General features: G+C 39.6%; 1 protein-coding gene across 3 annotated transcripts; it reads left to right on the top strand.

Annotated features, from left to right (window-relative positions):
- Positions 1 to 1625: 1625 nt before the first annotated feature.
- On the top strand, positions 1626 to 16548 carry mnta (MAX network transcriptional repressor a). Of its 3 annotated transcripts, XM_028464754.1 has the most exons (7): positions 1626 to 1893; positions 3959 to 4102; positions 5245 to 5875; positions 6537 to 6578; positions 6715 to 6826; positions 14144 to 14336; positions 14425 to 16548. In XM_028464754.1, the coding sequence occupies exons 3-7, from the start codon at positions 5370 to 5372 to the stop codon at positions 15183 to 15185; spliced, it is 1614 nt and encodes a 537-aa protein (XP_028320555.1). In that variant the 5' UTR covers positions 1626 to 1893; positions 3959 to 4102; positions 5245 to 5369; the 3' UTR covers positions 15186 to 16548. The 3 variants fall into 3 exon arrangements, with proteins under 3 accessions (XP_028320555.1, XP_028320554.1, XP_028320553.1); XM_028464753.1 differs by lacking the exon at positions 3959 to 4102 and having other exon boundaries at positions 5245 to 5863; XM_028464752.1 differs by lacking the exon at positions 3959 to 4102.
- Positions 16549 to 17543: the final 995 nt, after the last annotated feature.

Below are 17543 nucleotides of genomic sequence, written 5' to 3'. Positions count from 1 at the left end.
TCATAAAGTGTTTTGTAGTCAAACTGCTCAGTTCTGAGTTCACCTTGTCATCGTTGGAAGACTTGTGTAAATTTTTAATATTGTCTTAATATGCTGATGATGGTAATCTCTACAACTTTTTCCTTCTTTCAGTCCAAGATCACAAATAAATATTATTCATCTCTTGATCCTTCTTTGGAAAAATGCCGGTTGGCCACCCACTAACAGTTGCCAGTAACTCAGCAACGTATGACTGATATATAACCACTTAATTTTTCACAAAAGAGTAATCTTATGCGTTACAAGTTCCAAATCAGTAATCAGATTAAGTTACGTAACCAAATCACTGAGTTACTATTTGTCATTTCCCAACTCACATGTTACATACTTGGGAAAAAAAATATGACATGTAGGTACACAGGCAAAAATATGTAAGGTCAAAAAAGAAAAATATGTCAAAATACTTTTTTTTTTTTTTGAGAGAGAAACATGTATTTTTTTTTTTTTTTAGGTGATAGTTTGGAGATATATTAATAATGTTCCTGGTAAAAACACACTTCCAATAAAGTGGGTGTTGGCAAAACCAGGTGGTCATTATGTTGAAGTGATGGAAAAGAGTGTTTGGCAGCTGATGAATGTAAAATATAAAAACATAAAACCATTTGTTCTTTACTGCATTAATGCTTAGATTGGTATATATTCTAAATAGTGATGTAAATGTTGATAATGTGGCCCTTGGAGCAGTAAATCACAGTAGGCTAAGGATTCTCATGGCTGACTTAACAGGTTTTACTTTTAAAATGTTGAAATTCACCATTAAATACAAACAGGTGGTGTCAATATGTCATAAGATATTGACAAGAAATTACAACTCTTAATTTTGTGCAGCCCCAAGGTCAATGCACACAATTACAGGAACATATACAAAATTAGAGAAACACACAAAAAGACAATTAAAATGATTAAAATTACGCCAAAACACACAGGATGATGACAAAATGAGAGCAGAAATACACTTAAAAATGACAAATAATACACAAAATGATTTGAACAACACATAAAATATGATATAATATACGAAACAATAAAAATGCACATGACTGAAGAAAATAAAACGCAGAAAGTATTTTTTTTTTTTTTTTTTTTTAATAATGCTCAGGTTGGTCATTATTTTAATGCTGACATGAATGTTGATTTTGTGACCCTCGGTCCTGAATCAGACAATCACATTTGTGTGGCCCCCAGGTGTGATAAAAGTTGCTCATCTTTGATATGGATTCTGGAGCTTTGTTACAGAAACAACAAATAGTATTAAAGCCTTTTAATGAGGGATAAAGTACTTTTTTCAAAAACGTACAAGTACAGTTACTGCATTTAGAAATATAGTCAAGCATCCATAAAAGCAACTCAATTACAGTAACGCGAGTACTTTCACCTCTGCTTGTTAGGTTTATGCTGTGCAGAGTTTTAATGTGTATTTCCGTCATTTCTTGCTATTGTACAAACGCTGGTGAGCTCCATCCTCCAGGAAAGAGCTAAAGCTCCGTGTTTTGCAGCTGCCCGTGAGTCCGTAGGGCGGGAGGAGGTCTGGGGTAGCGGGAGGGTGTCTGTAGCGTGTCTGTGGGCGGGCTAACGGCAGTGCGTGATTCACAAACCTTATTTGTTCTTACTATTTGAGCGCCATCTTGTTTGTAAGGTCTGCTACGTGACTGGCGGAGGTTGAGGGGTTTCCTGTTACCCTGCCTCCAGCTCCAGACTGGGACCCTCGCCCTGTTCTAACACCACCGTCCTGCTCACTTGTTTAAAGCTTATCGGGGGGCTTTTTTCCGAACGGGACAGACATGAGTATCGAAATACTTCTGGAAGCTGCCAAGTTTTTAGAAATACAGGCCCTGCAACAACAGAAAGCACGTGGTAAGTTTGTTTAATTATTATTACAATATAGGCGTCACTACACTGTGATACCGACTATTGTGCGTCTGAGGCGTTTATTGTCTGATAAAAATAGGCGAAGTGGGTTTATAGCCAACACTGGGTTGAATAGGAATGTAATTATTTTATTAATACACTTCTATTATTATTTCACAAAGGCATTCCAGTCGTGTTTGTTTAATTATTGTTGAACCTCCTGTGTGTGTGTGTGTCTCGTGCTGCAGTGAGTGTGTGTTGCTGCATTGTGAGCTGCTGCTGCTGCTGCATGGATGGTAAAGTTGCACTGCAGCACACACACACACACACTGGGTTCCTATCTCATCATCTAACCCGCTCATGTGGCCTGTCACACGGTCACCGTAGCCCGCTTTCACCGAGCACACACTGGGTGGGAATACAGGGCGGTGGCGCAAGGACTACCAAGGCTTGTTTTACATAATGACCTGGCTGTCCACCGGGGATCAAGTGACTATTATAGCTCTCCCCCCACATATACTGTCAGTCCTCGGTCAGTTGTGATGATTTAGAATCACTGCATTTAATGTTATAAACGTCCCGCAATAACGCGTGTGTCCGCCTGCTACAGAATTGGGGCCAAACACCGTCAAACTCTTTAGTATTTAGAACGATCGTGAAGGGATTTGAGTGTCTGACGATGACGTTTGCTGAAAAGCCACGCCCCCACATCATAGCAGCACGAGGTGACTCCACCCTTTTCACCACGTGCTTGCCGGGTTACCCCGCCCAAAGATTGTTTATGGAATTGATGACTCACTACCGCAGTGAGAGGGTGGACTCTGAGGAAATATTTTTATATAAAACCTGATATCTCATATCAGGTGTGTTACCTTATTTGAACCCCTTGATTTATTTGTTTTACAAAACCAAATACTTCTTTAAAAATAGACACTAAAATGTTTCGGTCATAGTGTTTGAGTAATTTAGCAAGGATTACTGTTCACGTCGAGATGTTGTTGAACCCATTTTACAATATATAAATAAAAAGGCTTAAGATATTTTTTAGGTAGTCACCGTTTCGAAACGTACATTACGTAGGTTGTGTATTTATTAGATGATGTGTAGAAAAATCACTGAATAATCGCAATTTTATTATTGACTGCTAAAGATACATTATTTACATTTTTCAAACTGTAATACAACCTAGGTGAGTCCTCCTGATTTAGATATTTCAATTACACTATACAATATTGAAGATGTTGTGAGGTGGTACTCTAAGGAGAAGTGAAATAATTTAGCAGCTGATTGATAATAAATGGAAGATCAATGATCGAAAATCAAACCAATAATCGTTAATAATGGCAAATCGTATTTAAATAAAATTGAGACTTCAATAATCTGAAATTGGGCTGATGTTATCATTCTTGTTCTATGAATTTATTAAAGCTGTGGGTTTTTTTAGCCAAACAAAAAAGCTGAAAAAATTGTAGTTGTAGAACCTAGTCTACAATTTCCACTAAAGGCAATAATACAATTTTAAAAAATACATGTTTTATCTTACTTTAGCCTAATTCAAAAGTATTTTATTATTAAAATTCTAGAGCATTTTGTGACTAACTCGTAAATAACCTAAAAACAAATTTGCTTACATTTACTTTCCTTGTTTTTACACATCTGGTTTAGATGTTCAGTAGCTACTCGGTGGCTTTTGTTATTTTGTAGATTTTTATAGTGTAAGGAAAAACTCACTCACACACACTGCACAACATGTGTAATAATTTTGTTATATTGAGAGATAAAGCATCTCTTTTGGAGCATTTAGGGACATGGCTTACTCTGGATATATTGTTTACAAGGAGAGGAAGATTTTTAAAGTTGACAAGTGTCCTTGTTTGCACTCACATATTTTGGAGTAGGGGAGCGGACCTCTGGTTAACATGGGTTGTTTAAGGCAACCCTACAAACAACAATGTAATAAAGATAAATACAGATTTACATGTGTAAAAGTAAAGCCAAAAGTTTAAATTACAATCAGACAAAGAGTCCTGGAATTTTTTAACAGTTTGTTCAACTTTTCCACTCCTTGCAGCATTCCACTCACTGCAGTACTGGGAACGGGCCTCAGAGTGGGAGCTCCTGTCTCTGTCTCCTCCCAACTCTTTTTGCATTAGGGAATCAGTCCTCCCTCCTTCCTCTGTGTGCTTCTGAGGACCAGGTTTCTGTGTGTCAGAAAGTAGGCCAATGTTTTTCCATGTGCTGCTGCAGTTATATAATGTTCATGCAAAGCTCCAAGATTTCAGAAGCATTTTCTCACAAATGTCTGCTCAGTGAAGCAGACATTTACACTTTAAATGTCCTCAGCGTTTTATAAACGTTTCAATAACTAGTTTAATAACTAGCACACGTTGTTCTCTTTAGTGCACTACGGCACATTTACTCCTGACTGGTTCAAAGCTGTGTTGAATGGTGCTAAATAACATGTTCAGCCACCTTATGAATGATACATGAATCTATAGATTTTCTGCCCATGTCGTAATCTTGCAAATGTTGCATCATATGTAGCAAAGAACTTTGTGTTCTTAGTTTTTTGTGGTAATTTTTTCCAAAGTAATTCTATTCTGCTCTGAAGGGTAAGAGACTCAGGCAGGGTTAACTGCATACCCTAATTAATTATTTTAAATGCACTCTCTGTAGTGTGAACTTCACAACTACTGCATGTTTACCAACCTTATCAAATAGAATAACATAGAATTGCCCCCCCCTCCAACAACCTCTCGGTACCTCACGATACGCGATAACGATTATCTCATGATATGACAGTACTGCGATTATCGATATATTGGTCAGAAATCAATCTATGATAATCTGACATAACAAGAAAAAAAAAGATTAAGTGAAATAATACAATTTTTATTTTATATTTCTGAAAGACAATTAATTGAAAAAGTGTCCTATGACCAGTGACACTATTTTAGTGCAATATTTCTGTAAATCAGTGTCTCCAATAGTGCTTTCTGTAAACAAAAAATTGTCTTTCTTACCAGTGACACCATTATAGTGCAATATTGCAGTAAACAATATATTGGTTCCTTCAAGAAAAGGTGACAAGATTTCTGTGAAGAATTACCTGCACATTTTAGTGAAAAAGCAGAAAAGTTTTTTGGGGGAAAAAATCGATAGCGCGAGCATATCAATCGTGCGGAAAAGGGGAAAGTATCGCGATTAATTGCCGTATCGAGATATCGTCATACTCCTATTCATTAGTAGTTTATTCTATTCTGTGTATTATTTAGCACCTATAAAAGAGTCGTAAATGGTGTATTTGTTGTGATATCCGACCCATTAATTTTCTGTTCCTTCTTGTTTCTTTCACAGAGGATGAGCTGAAGGAAAAGCTGTGTCTGCAGCAGCAGACTGAGCACAGACTTCTGCTTTCAAACAATGATTCCACAATCCACAACAATCATGTTTTCAAAGGCGATGAGCGTCGTACAGGACCCATGCCACCCTCTTTGCCTCCACCCACTATGCCCATCACTGTTATCCCATTCCCCGTGGTCACCCCTAACCCAACGGGCTCACCCAATCTCCCCATGGCCACACTCTCTCCACCTGCTGCTTCCACTCTCACCTCCCCTATGAGAGACCCTAACTCACCTCAGGAACAAAGTGCTGCTGCGCTGCTCTGCCTTCCACAGCACCAACCGGACCACTCAGTGGTGACTGTCAATCACAAGCAGCCAGTGCAGAACCACTACCACCATCACCCTCCTCCGCTCATCGTCCCCAATAACAACAACATCAGTAAATCTCAGCAGAAGCCTGAACCGCAGCTCGTCCAGCGCTATCCCGGCTCTATTGTGTCACCACCACCACAAGCAATGCTTCTCCATCCAGGGCCGGTTCTTCAACACACACCCCCACAGCACAGCCCCATCAGCAGGGACAGTCCTGATGAGAACCGCCTGCTAGATGGCAAAAAGAGGCCTGGGGGGTCAGTGCAAATGTGATTATTCATTTACATTAGTAATTAATAATAAGAATCAATATACCAAATCAGAGTTGGGGTCAATTACATTTTTCAGTTACAATTACGTTTCAATTAGCCATGTTCGATTACAATTCAGTTACTATTACAGTGACTGGCATTTTCCCAACTACAATTAAACTATAATGAATTGTTATCCCCCTAAAGTCAATGGCAATTACGTTCTCAAATACTAAAGTTCAATTCCAATTATTGATAATTACTGAGTCTGAAATAAATTACAACATAAAACTTAACCTTCCTTTTGTGTTAGCATCTCTTATTATGTCTTAAATCCAAATTATCATCCCAAGGTTTGCATTAAATTAAATTAGATTATAATTGGCAGATTTTATAGAATTTTCATGCCAATTACAAAGTTAATTATCTAAACTCAATTGCAATTCAATTCTGATTACAACAGGCAAAATTATTTTTAAAATTACAATTATAATTACGCAATTACAATTAGAATTGACCTCAACCCTGTACTACATATAGGTTTTATTGTTCCATCATTATCTGTCAGTTATCATCTATAACAATAACTGTGCTTATCAGTTAAATGAAGCATACAATGTATCACATTTAACCATATTATTCATTCTGTAATGTTGGCGTCTATCTCATGTTTTTTCAGAGCGGGCACAAGAGAAGTACATAACAAGCTTGAGAAACACAGGTGGGCCTAAAGTCTACAACTATGTCTACTCTAGTTTCACTATGAAGCTGATTTTGATGAATAGTAAAGGGTCCTTAATTAAACGTGTTTACTGTGATTGTTGGTAATCTAAAGTCACCTCTGTGTTCTGTGTTAGGCGAGCCATCCTGAAAGAGTGCTTTGAGACGCTGAAGAAGAACATACCAAACATTGATGAGAAGAAAACCTCTAATCTGAGCGTGCTGAGAAGTGCACTTAGATACATTCAGGTAAGCTCGTGCTTCTTCTTAGCTTTGTAAACACGTCTCTCAGTTTGGTTTCTACTAATTTCTAAGGGTGGGTTCATGTATCGTGCGACAAGATAAACATTATAAGACATCATTGATGGTACAAGTTGATTGATGCTTTAAAAACTTGTTAGGCAAAATTCACGCACAGATAGGAATTGATTTTGAAGAATTTTGTGATGATGATGTGATTTAGTTTTAATTTTAGACTGGCATGATTTGTCAGTCTGTGAATAGAATTGCTTTATGCAATTTAATTAGGAAAAAGTGGTCTCGTATTGTTGTCGTGTAAGCAGCACAATACTGAGGATTTTTTGAATGCGCACGTCTGTGATATTGTGTCTACGTGACACAGAAACTCGGGCTTTAGAAATTGCTTTATTTTTTGTAGCGATAGATTAGAGCAAAGTTGACAATTGTTTGTAAGTAACCTCATCATTACTACCACAAATCCACTGCTTTTGGTCAGAGGTATTTACTGTTTGAACTGTTAAGCCATGCTTTCATGCTTATGTAGTATGATGAGCACTCGGCTGCCATTGTTGAGCATTTAACACAATTAGTCATGAGTGCACAAGTTTTTCAGTTGCCCGGAAGCTCAAAAACAAAAAAAACACACAAAGCAGCTTTTGTTTTTATCATGGATGTTCTGCCAATAACTAATTCCAATAATGCAGGTACATTTATAAAGAGAAGATAATACTTTCATTAGTCTCGCTATGGGAATATTGTACACAGGCGTGAATGTGAACTTCCCTTTGTGCTAAATTCCGTGTAGGAGCTTTATAATTGTTATAGAATCTTTAGTTTGGTGTACCTTTGCACTGTTCATCAATGATTCATCTCTGTAAAGCATGCAGCATGTCCTGTCGACAACACAACGTTCTGGCTGTCACTGGGAGACGGTTGTGCTAGTAAACAGCTGGTACAAAGGTCCCCCACTGACCTAGTTGAACTCTTTAACACATTATAATTATCACATGCTTGAGAACATGGTGCTTACAGGTGTGATGTATTTAACTCATGATGGGTTTTTGTTTTGTTTTTTTAAGAGCTGGTGGACTTGAATAATTACGATTGTTAATGGTTTTACAAAGCGGCATAATTTAGATTTGTTGGCTATGAAGTGTGAAATATAAGGTGTTTGATGTTAGCTCAATGGTAAGAAGCTCAGAGAAGCTGCTTGTTTGATAGTTGGTGGTGGTTGATACAGAGGAAAACTCTGACATTGTGTCTGTGCATTTTAACATTTACAAAAGATATGTCTAAAATGTTTACTTAAAGTTTGATATGTTTAATAAGTTTCTAAGTTGTTTATTTCACCTCTCGATGATAATTAGGAACGGGGTGTTCTTTATCTGTTGCTGGCCGAGTCAGTACCTCGGTTTTGTTTGGGAGAGGTGGAGCAAAAATGGGTTTTTGAGTGATTACTTGTGTATGGGGGGCGAGCAGACGATGAACTAGCACGTGCACATGCTGGCATGTTGACATGCCACTGTCCTCCTCCTGGCAAACAACAGAGCAACAGCGTGCACACAGAAACCAGCTGAGAGGAGGCGTCACTTTCACTCTTCCTGCTCAACACAGCATTTTGGTGTCTGTCCTAATGTGGGACGTCTCATTTGGAATTTTCTGAGAAATTCTTGGTAAAACTAAATTTAAGCTGGTTGGATTAACAGCTATGTCACACATATTCCTTTTCCTCTTATATCAGTTCTTAATGACTCAGCAATTCTGGACTACAAATGTAGTTTTCTAACCAACAACTTCTTGATGGTGCCAATGACTTTATGTTGGTAGTAGAGACATCTTTGTGTTTTGGTTTTCACTTTAGAAGTGTTACGCATTTTCCTTTAAGCCCGCACTGCTGCGGTTAAAGCAGAAGTTGTGAAAACGCTGTGATACAACAGAGCTCCATCTTCCCTGCCCCCTCCTCCACGTCCCTCCTTCCTGCCTCTCCTCTGAGCTTTTAAGGCCACATGAGCAGCAACCCACATGGCTCGCCTGAGCCGCGTGACGTCACCCCCCCTCGTGCTCTACCCCCACCCTGCACTGCAACAGGCAGGACTCTCTGTACTGAGCTGAGCAGCCAGCAGCAGCAGGGTGGGAGCGTGGACTGGTAAACACAAGGCTCAGTTTACTCCACTCGTGCTTCACTTCCCCGACAGAACCTGCTCCTCTACTGCCTGTCCTCAAATGTCGGAGCAACACCTTCCATAAAGTGCCATATGTTTGACATGGAAAGATATGTATTCTCTTCTCTACAGCTTTATTTATTTGTTTTTTCAACCTTTATTTAACCAGGGGAGTCTCATTTAGATTAAGAATCTTTCATTTAATTATTTTAGAGCAGCAAACATTTTACAATTCTTTTTTTAAATGAGTCTGGGGTGAGTCATGTGGCAAGGCAGCTGTTCTTGCTGGTTTGTCAATGGTTAATTCTTAACCAAGCAAAGGGAATTAGGCCACGTAAGGTGTGCCCTAAATTGTTGAAGACGTGCATCATCACGTGAAATCTTGTGTTCCAGCTCAAAGGCAAATCAAGACAAGCGAAGTGTTTATGATTACTACTCTGTCATAAGACCTGTGTGCTGCTGATGTCCGATCAGTGCAGTAAGCAGAGCAGCAAGCCTGCAACGTGGGTCCTGTGCTACTGGCCCTTTAAGAAAAGCCATTCTAGTGCTGTGTGTTCCTGGCTGCTGCAAAAATGAGTCAGTGAGTACAGCTTGTATTGCTCTCTTCTAATCCCCTCCCTCCCTCTCCTCCATGGGGCCATGTGCTCAGCACTAGCATTGCTGGTGACAGGAGGGTTCCCTTGCATGTACACACACATGCACACACACACACACACCTACATTAGTGCAGCAATAGTTGCACATCTATGGTACGTTTGGACTGAAGCCCTAATATGAACATTATCTATTCCCATAGGGTGCCTTATCCAAGCTAGTTTCAACTTATTGGAATTTAAACTTTATTTTAACTGTTACAGTGCCCGTCGTAAGTATTTATTCATATAGTGGGGGCTTAAGTAGAGTTGTCAATTATGGCCAAATGAGTATGTATTTGAAGATTGGATGTACAAAGAGGTGTAAATACACTGTACTCTGTAGTGTTATAAAGGGGTTTATTTGAAGTAAAATAGCGTGTGTGATTTCCCTGGTTTGATTCTGAGTTTTTTCTGTAATGTATGTTTTTTGGAGTCATTGTGTGTATTTTTGTGTCTTTCAGTTGTCTTTTTGTGCATTTTTTTGTATAAATATTTGGTTTGATGTATTTTGTGTGTTTTTGGAGTCTTTTTGTATATTTTTGTGCATTTATTTTGTCGTTTTGTGTACTTCTTATATCAATATTGTTGAGTTATGTTTTGTTTTTCTCATTTAGTATATTTATTATAAATAGCTTGTGTGGTGTGTACGTGTGTGTGCTCCCGTGAAATGTTTGATACGCTGATAACCAAACTCCATAGCCATTGTAGCGCCAATCAGAAAAGTAACAAAACTGCGCAAAACAAAATGTAAGGCTCCAAACTACGAGTGAGTAAGGAAATTAAAGAATTATCTACAATTCAGCTGTCTTTTTTTTAATTTTTTAAATAAAAATCATTGTTTACCTTTGAACCGAGTGGTTAGAGCTTAGCTTCCGTGCGCGGCACCACAGAGAATCCGAAATTTTCCAGATGGAGTATTGAACAGGTTGAGTTTAATACCGAAGTGAAACAGCGCATTATTGAGCAATTACACGGACAGTTATATGGTTTAAACAATGGGAAACTTTTCGGCAAAAGATTCACCAGTGGCTGTCAGTTTCAAATGATCTATCCAGAGAGCCTTGTGTTTGAGACGTTGAAGATGGCATGGCACAGTGATGGAGACGGAGGAGGAAGTACACTCCTTGACCTGCGATTTAAAGGAAGTTTGGGATCACAGGAATAATTTTAAATAACCATTAAATATTAACCAGTAGGCTACTAGGCTTGATCAAGTGATGTTATTCAGAGAACAATAGTCAGCAACAGTAGGAATGAGAAAAACTGACCAATTTATTATTAACCAATTGGTTACATACATTTTAACCTTCAACATAATATCTACAGTATTCTACAATTGAATAAATATAGTATAATATATATCGGAGATTTAAGATGCAGTCCCATAAAATCCCATATTTGTTTTCTGGCTGATATCGGACCGATATCAATATCGGATTGGGACACCCCTAGAAATATCCCAGGTTTTACTGATTTTTACACACACACTGCACTATATCTTTGGCCTGGTTGACTTTCCTGTGTGACCTCAGGTGAAGAGGTCTGCAGGCTGTACACAGCCAAGTGCAAAGAATTAAAAGGTGCTTGGCACCTTGTGTCCTACCAACCTAGTGAAGTCATGTGGAATCCATCTGCTGTTGACTTAGTTATCAGGTTTATGTGCTTAATCTCAGACGAGCTGTTTGTGTGGATAAAGCCCAGTCGGCTGTTGGTACTGAAAACATGATGTCAGCTCAGTGTGTGGGGCTTCATACAGCTTTCCTCTTCTTTCTCATTCTCCCATCATGACTCATGGTTTGTGGCATGCTTACTTATTGCACCACTCAGGGAAAAAGCTTGTTGACCCAGTTTGGTTCCAAAAAGGTGAGCAGATCATGGTTCCCCACATCCTTAAAGTCTGAGCTGCTCTCCTGGTGCATTAAGGCATGCATGGTTATTTAAGGTTTCCCAAGAAACCGTGAGAGATTTTCGGCTGTTTCCTTGACAACCAGATAAGAGGGGATTTCAGTACATGATGTGCTTTTAATGACTTCAGTCTGAGGAAGAGAAAGCTCTTCATCTGTGTGTTGTAAGAGGAACATGTCAATATGAATCACTTACAGCGTCTGTAAGTCCAGCTAAAAACACTTCAACCTTTAAAGATGGTATTTCAAAAGATGCTGCTTTTGTAATTCTAGCAAAGCCCAAAGATGTTTGTGTAGCAGTGCTTTTTGACATTTCCTTTGCTGTCAACTAAGTATTTACAAGTTCATCTGTAGCACAAATCGTTTAGTCACAAAAACCTAAATTTAATTTACGTGTCCTTTTATAGAGGCTGAAGCCAAAAGAAAGAAAGGCAAACACTAAAACCACTAAATGTAATTTATTGCAGTCAACATTGTGATGTCTTGGCTTACAAAGAGTGCTGAGTCAGGACCACCATGAACATTCTGGTCAAAACAGAGAATGTTAATATATCTGTTTATTTATTATAGTAGGGTTGATACACAGTCCTTATAAGCATTCAATTCGGCCCACATTAATTGTTTAAATTACTAAATATATAAATACATAAATTCAATGAAACTCCTAATTGTGGTGTGACTCACAGTCTTCCCATGCTTTTATCAAATGAAAGCAACCATCTTTAATCGCAATTTTTTTTTGAAGAACTCTCAAAGTTCTGCGGTTTTACTTACAATATTCAAGATTCATACGTAGAAGTGCAAACAAGGGCACAATAATGTTGGAAATGGTCATTTTCCCGCCTTAAACCTTTGGCTCACTTGAGATCAAATTGATTCATATTTGACCCCTGAATTAAATGAGTTTGACACCCCTGACTTCATGGAAAAACACCTTAAACATCCCAGTGGTTTGTAAAGAACCAAAGCACTGACCGCTTTGCTCCTGTCTTTCTAATCCTGGATAAGGACTAGTGACAGGTGCTGTGTCCCACAAAGCCTGCCTTTTGTCCTCCTTTGCTATTCATGGCCCATACTGTGGTCATACACAGTGAAACGTCACCTATAAACGTACGATGAACAGAAGAAAAAACACACATACACCCCTGATTCTCACTCACACATGACTTACACACATTTGACACACGCAGGCAGTTCACGGTGGCATGAGCATCAACAGGATGTCCACCCTTTGAGAAGAAAGTTTGATGATTCTGAGTTTAAATAAACACACAAATATTTACTTCCATCAGCATTCAGACTGAAATACTTCACCAAATAATCATTTATCAATAACTTAATTGATCCCTTTCTGATGAGGTATGATCTAGTTTTCCTGAGATTGTTTTCCCACCTGTTGCCCTGCACCTGGAAGTGTGACTCAGTTTGTTTTGTCGTGTCCGTCGTTTTGGAGAAATTGGGTCAGAAAGAGCCACTGCCTCCTTTCTTACCTCATCACCCCCTCCCTCTACATGGATCTGTCTTCTCCACTGCTTCTCTGACTTCACATCTGAAGATTTCATGTAGCAAAAATTAAGCTTTTTTTTTATAAATCTACTTTTGTTATCATGAATTCCATGATTAGAATTTGTTGTGACAAATAGATAATAGAGTACTGAGGTGCCCTGTGACCCTGAAAAACAGGAACAAGGAAATGAAACTGGATGGATGCCGTACTGAAGCGTTTTTTGGGGATTTTGGTAATGACATCAAATAAAATACAGATGTATGTGTGTTGATGATTTGATTTTGTCTTTAATCAATATATATGTTTGGTTGATTTCAATATTTATTTTTTAAATTTATTTATTCAGTTTATTTCCGACATGGTTACATTCACTTTTTTTTTTTTTTTTTTCCCGTAAGAACTCTTGACGCCAGAGAAGCATTCCCATTGTTTTCACCCACATTCAACTACTGAGTGTGGAATACTTTACATGGACTTTTCTATCTGTAACTCAAAGCTACCACAATCCCATGTTCCAGTTAGCTTGTAGCATTTCTGTTTGCGACATATTGAACTAGGTGCACATAAGTGCACAAAATGCAGGTGAAACGCTCACAATATAGAGCCCTGTATTATATCAAAGTCAGAAATACTTCATTTATCCCAGGGGGAATTACTTACATTACAGAGGCTTAAGAAATGTTACAAATAAAATGAATAAAAACTAAACAAAGAAAGAAAGAAAAACTTACTGTAATTAAGTAAGACAGTTGATTAAGTAAGGATTAAATACAAGTGCACACATTACAGTAGAAAGAATAAAATAAATAATAATACAAATAGGGATGTCCCAATACAACTTTTTCACTTCTGATACAATAAGCAGGAAATATTTCCTGTGGCGAGCTGCTTTTTAATTTGTGCATTAATGAAAAAAATGTAGTTGTAGTTAGGAGTTTTCATGATGAGGTTGTTAAAGTTTTGGTACCGTTGAGAACCGATACCAATTGACCGGTACCGAGTGTCGGTTCGAATGTGAAAGGTACCATCCCTAGTGATGACTGATGGCAGCTCACACCATCAGGTTCACATTTGAAAACTAATTCTAACATAAAGATGTTACTTTTTATTTCCTTCAGACGTTAAAGCGCAAAGAGAAGGAGTATGAACACGACATGGAGCGATTGGCTCGAGAGAAGATTGCCACCCAGCAGCGACTGGCAGAGCTGAAGAACGAGCTGGGCCAGTGGATGGATGTGGTTGAGATCGACCGCGTCCTCCGACAGACCGTCCAACCAGAGGAGGACCAGGCCTCCACCTCTACCGCCTCAGGTGAGAACAACCATCGTAACCATTAAGACATGTGGACTTTTTATTAGATTTGTCCTAAAGTTTGACTCCATACTCCATTGTTGTTCAGAGGGTGAAGACGTCATGGACGATGAGCAGGAGGAGCTGCCGCTGAGAGCTCAGACTACGTTACCCATCATGCCTCACACCATGAAACCTGAGCTGCCAAAACCAGCAGCACCCATTGAGACACTGGTTTCGACACCTACCACCTCCATCATCACCCAGCATGTGTCCTTTCAGCACAAAGCTCCTCCCCCTGTGACCCCCTCACAGTCCATGTCCAAATCTGTAGCCCCGCCCACTCTCACTGCATCCATCTGTGCCCCCACCCACACTGAGGCGCTGTTGCCCACCCACACTAAGATGGTGACCATGCCCACTCTACACCCCACAGTAATCGCCCACGCCTCCGTGTCCCACCCCTCTGTTATCCAGGCCGTCAATCACGTCATCCAGGGCGGGGCCCCCAAACCCATCGCCCACCTGGTCCCCCCCACCACCTCCACTGCTTCTCTGCAGTTAAACTCCAGCCACCCGCCCTTTAGCCACATCACCGTGCACCCCGTAGCCCACCTGAGTCAGCACCTGCCCGCCCTCTACCCCCAGCCGCTCACTGTCCCCCAGCCCGCTGTGGTGGGCCACATCACCCACACTCTGAACCACAGCCACCCTCAGGTCAACGGGGCGCCACAGCCGGGGGCCACCATCGTTGGAAAGAGCACCCAGATGTTGGCACAGCACCCACAGCTGTTGGGGCAGACGGTGCTCAACCCCGTCACCATGGTAACCATGCCTTCCTTCCCCATCAGTACTCTGAAGCTGGCGTGAACACCAGGACCCCCCAGCGTTCCCCTACAGGGGAGGAACCACAGTTCTCGGACCAGGGACCAGGCTGCTGAGTCCAGCAGGAGCAGCTCAGGACAGACAGTCAGTGCTCTACGTACTGATCATCACCTGCACTGACCACACTGTGTGGGGGGAGGACACACAGTGAGCAGGTTCCCACCCATCGTGCACTGAAGCAGATATTTAGTCACATGATGTGAGCAGAAACAGGCTCAGACAGAGCGAGAATGAGCCGCCCTCACAAAGCCCAGACTGTGGAGAGTCACAGATACAAAGCCAGCACTCACTAAATGTGACTGAGAGCAGCTCCTCCTCCTCCTCCTCTTCCTCCTCCTTCAGCAGCACATGCTACAGGGTCGCAGCCAAAACAAGGACTGAACCTGCCTCTGCATCTGAGGGGCCAAAACTTTGTAGCAACACTGGCCCCTGCTGGCTGTTTGTCTACATACACACAAACTGAAGTGATGAAAGGCATTATTATTATTCTGATAAACAGATTAAAGAGGAGGCAGTTTACTCAGGATCCAGACAATCAGACGATTCCTCTACACTGGTGTGAGTGATTCCCAACCACTGGTATGTGTACCCTGAGCAGTAACATGAACACTGCAGTGCATATGGGCCCTATTGTATACGATATAGGGTCCAAACCTTGTCTAGTTACTGCCCTCACACAGGTTAGAGGAGAGCCCACTGACCCTCAATAAGATCTATGACAAAAGCAAGGGCCACATCTGCTATGATGAGCAAAGGCTCAGGTGAACACAGGAGAAGCACCACCACCAGCTGCTGCTGATTACAAATATAGATTGTGATTCTGTGTCTGAGGGATCATCTCTGTGTACGGACTCTGTAACAGAACCAGGACGATCTATTTGTGATGTGTTAATGAAGCCCGTCCTTCTCTAAGCGAGCACTGTGAGAATCCTGCAGTCAAACACAGCACTTAGCAGAGCAGCTCTGCTTCTTCTTCTTCTACAGTCTCTGAATGTACTGACACGAGTGAAAATAAGATTTAAAAAACAAACAAAAAAAGCATTTACTTCATTAAAAAGTATCACATGTATGTAAAGTGTAACATTTAAAACTAATTATGTATTTTAAAGAGATGCTGTTGCTTGTTTATTGTATTTCACACTATCAAACGGGACCATGTGCAGTATTAAACAAAGGAGGGGCTACACAAACACCTTTTGGTTTTGGTTTGAATGCAATGACGACATCAGGAAGAGAACAATAATGATGGTGATGATTTTATGCAAATAAGGAAGAACTGCAATTTAAAATGATTTCGGAGCCAAAACTAAAAAAAAAAAAAAAAACAGGGTCACTGATACTTGAAGAAGCAACATATATGTGAGTTTTCCCTATGGAGAAAGTTGAATTATGTGTTAAGTCTGTCAATGTTGTGCTGCATTTAGATTTATTTGTTGTCATTTGCTGAGGAAAATGTCTAAATACCAAACTTGTTTTAAAAAGCATTTAATAAATTGTATTATGTTTACAGAAATGAGGAGCTGTGTTTTTTATTCACATATGAAGCACCTCAGTCTATCCTGCTCATAGACAGATACACAAACATTGGTGGAAATATTACCACCTTGGTAGTAGAGGTAAAATAACCCATGGCATGATGGGTAAAAGCTCATCAGCTGTTTTATTTGGTCAGTTTTGAATGATCATGAGCGAAAAGTATCATATTTAGTTACATCGGTTTTGTATTGATACTTTAAAAGTATCAATACTTTCACAAATGGTATTGTTCATTTTGGAAATGGTATATCTAGGCTTTAGTAGGGCATAATGCCAATAAATCATAGGTAAGTATATATTAAGGCATAACAATGGAAATCATTTGGGAATTTTTTTTAAACTATTTTGAAAACACCAAAAAAATTAAACATTTTTGAAAACACCGTGAAAAAATAAATATTTTGGAAAAAAAAAAGTTTTTTGAGGTAAGGCATAAAAATAGAAACTTTTTATTTGTTTTTTTAGATAAGGCATCAAAATATCCAAATATGACGGCATAAATATTAGAAACATTATTTTTGAGGTAAGGATTTAATAAGGCATAAAAATAAAAAGATTTTGATTTTTTTTTTTTTTTTTTTTTAAGATAAGGCTAAAGTCTGTAAATGGTCACATTTACCGACCTTGCAGTCGCCTTTAGCTTACCAATAAATGGGAAGAGATTTGTGGCCTTAATAAGTGTTGACTAGACCACTGGGAGTGAGGCCCAAGGCCAAGGCAGGCTGATTTGATAATACGGTCATGTTATTCTGCAGTCTGTGCCTTCTCCTTGTCCTTCTCTCTCTCTTCTGTTTCAGGTGGAGTTGA

Source organism: Gouania willdenowi, chromosome 13 (genome assembly GCF_900634775.1).
Source record: "Gouania willdenowi chromosome 13, fGouWil2.1, whole genome shotgun sequence".
Lineage (NCBI taxonomy): Eukaryota > Metazoa > Chordata > Actinopteri > Blenniiformes > Gobiesocidae > Gouania > Gouania willdenowi.
This window is presented reverse-complemented; position numbering and strand designations above follow the sequence as displayed.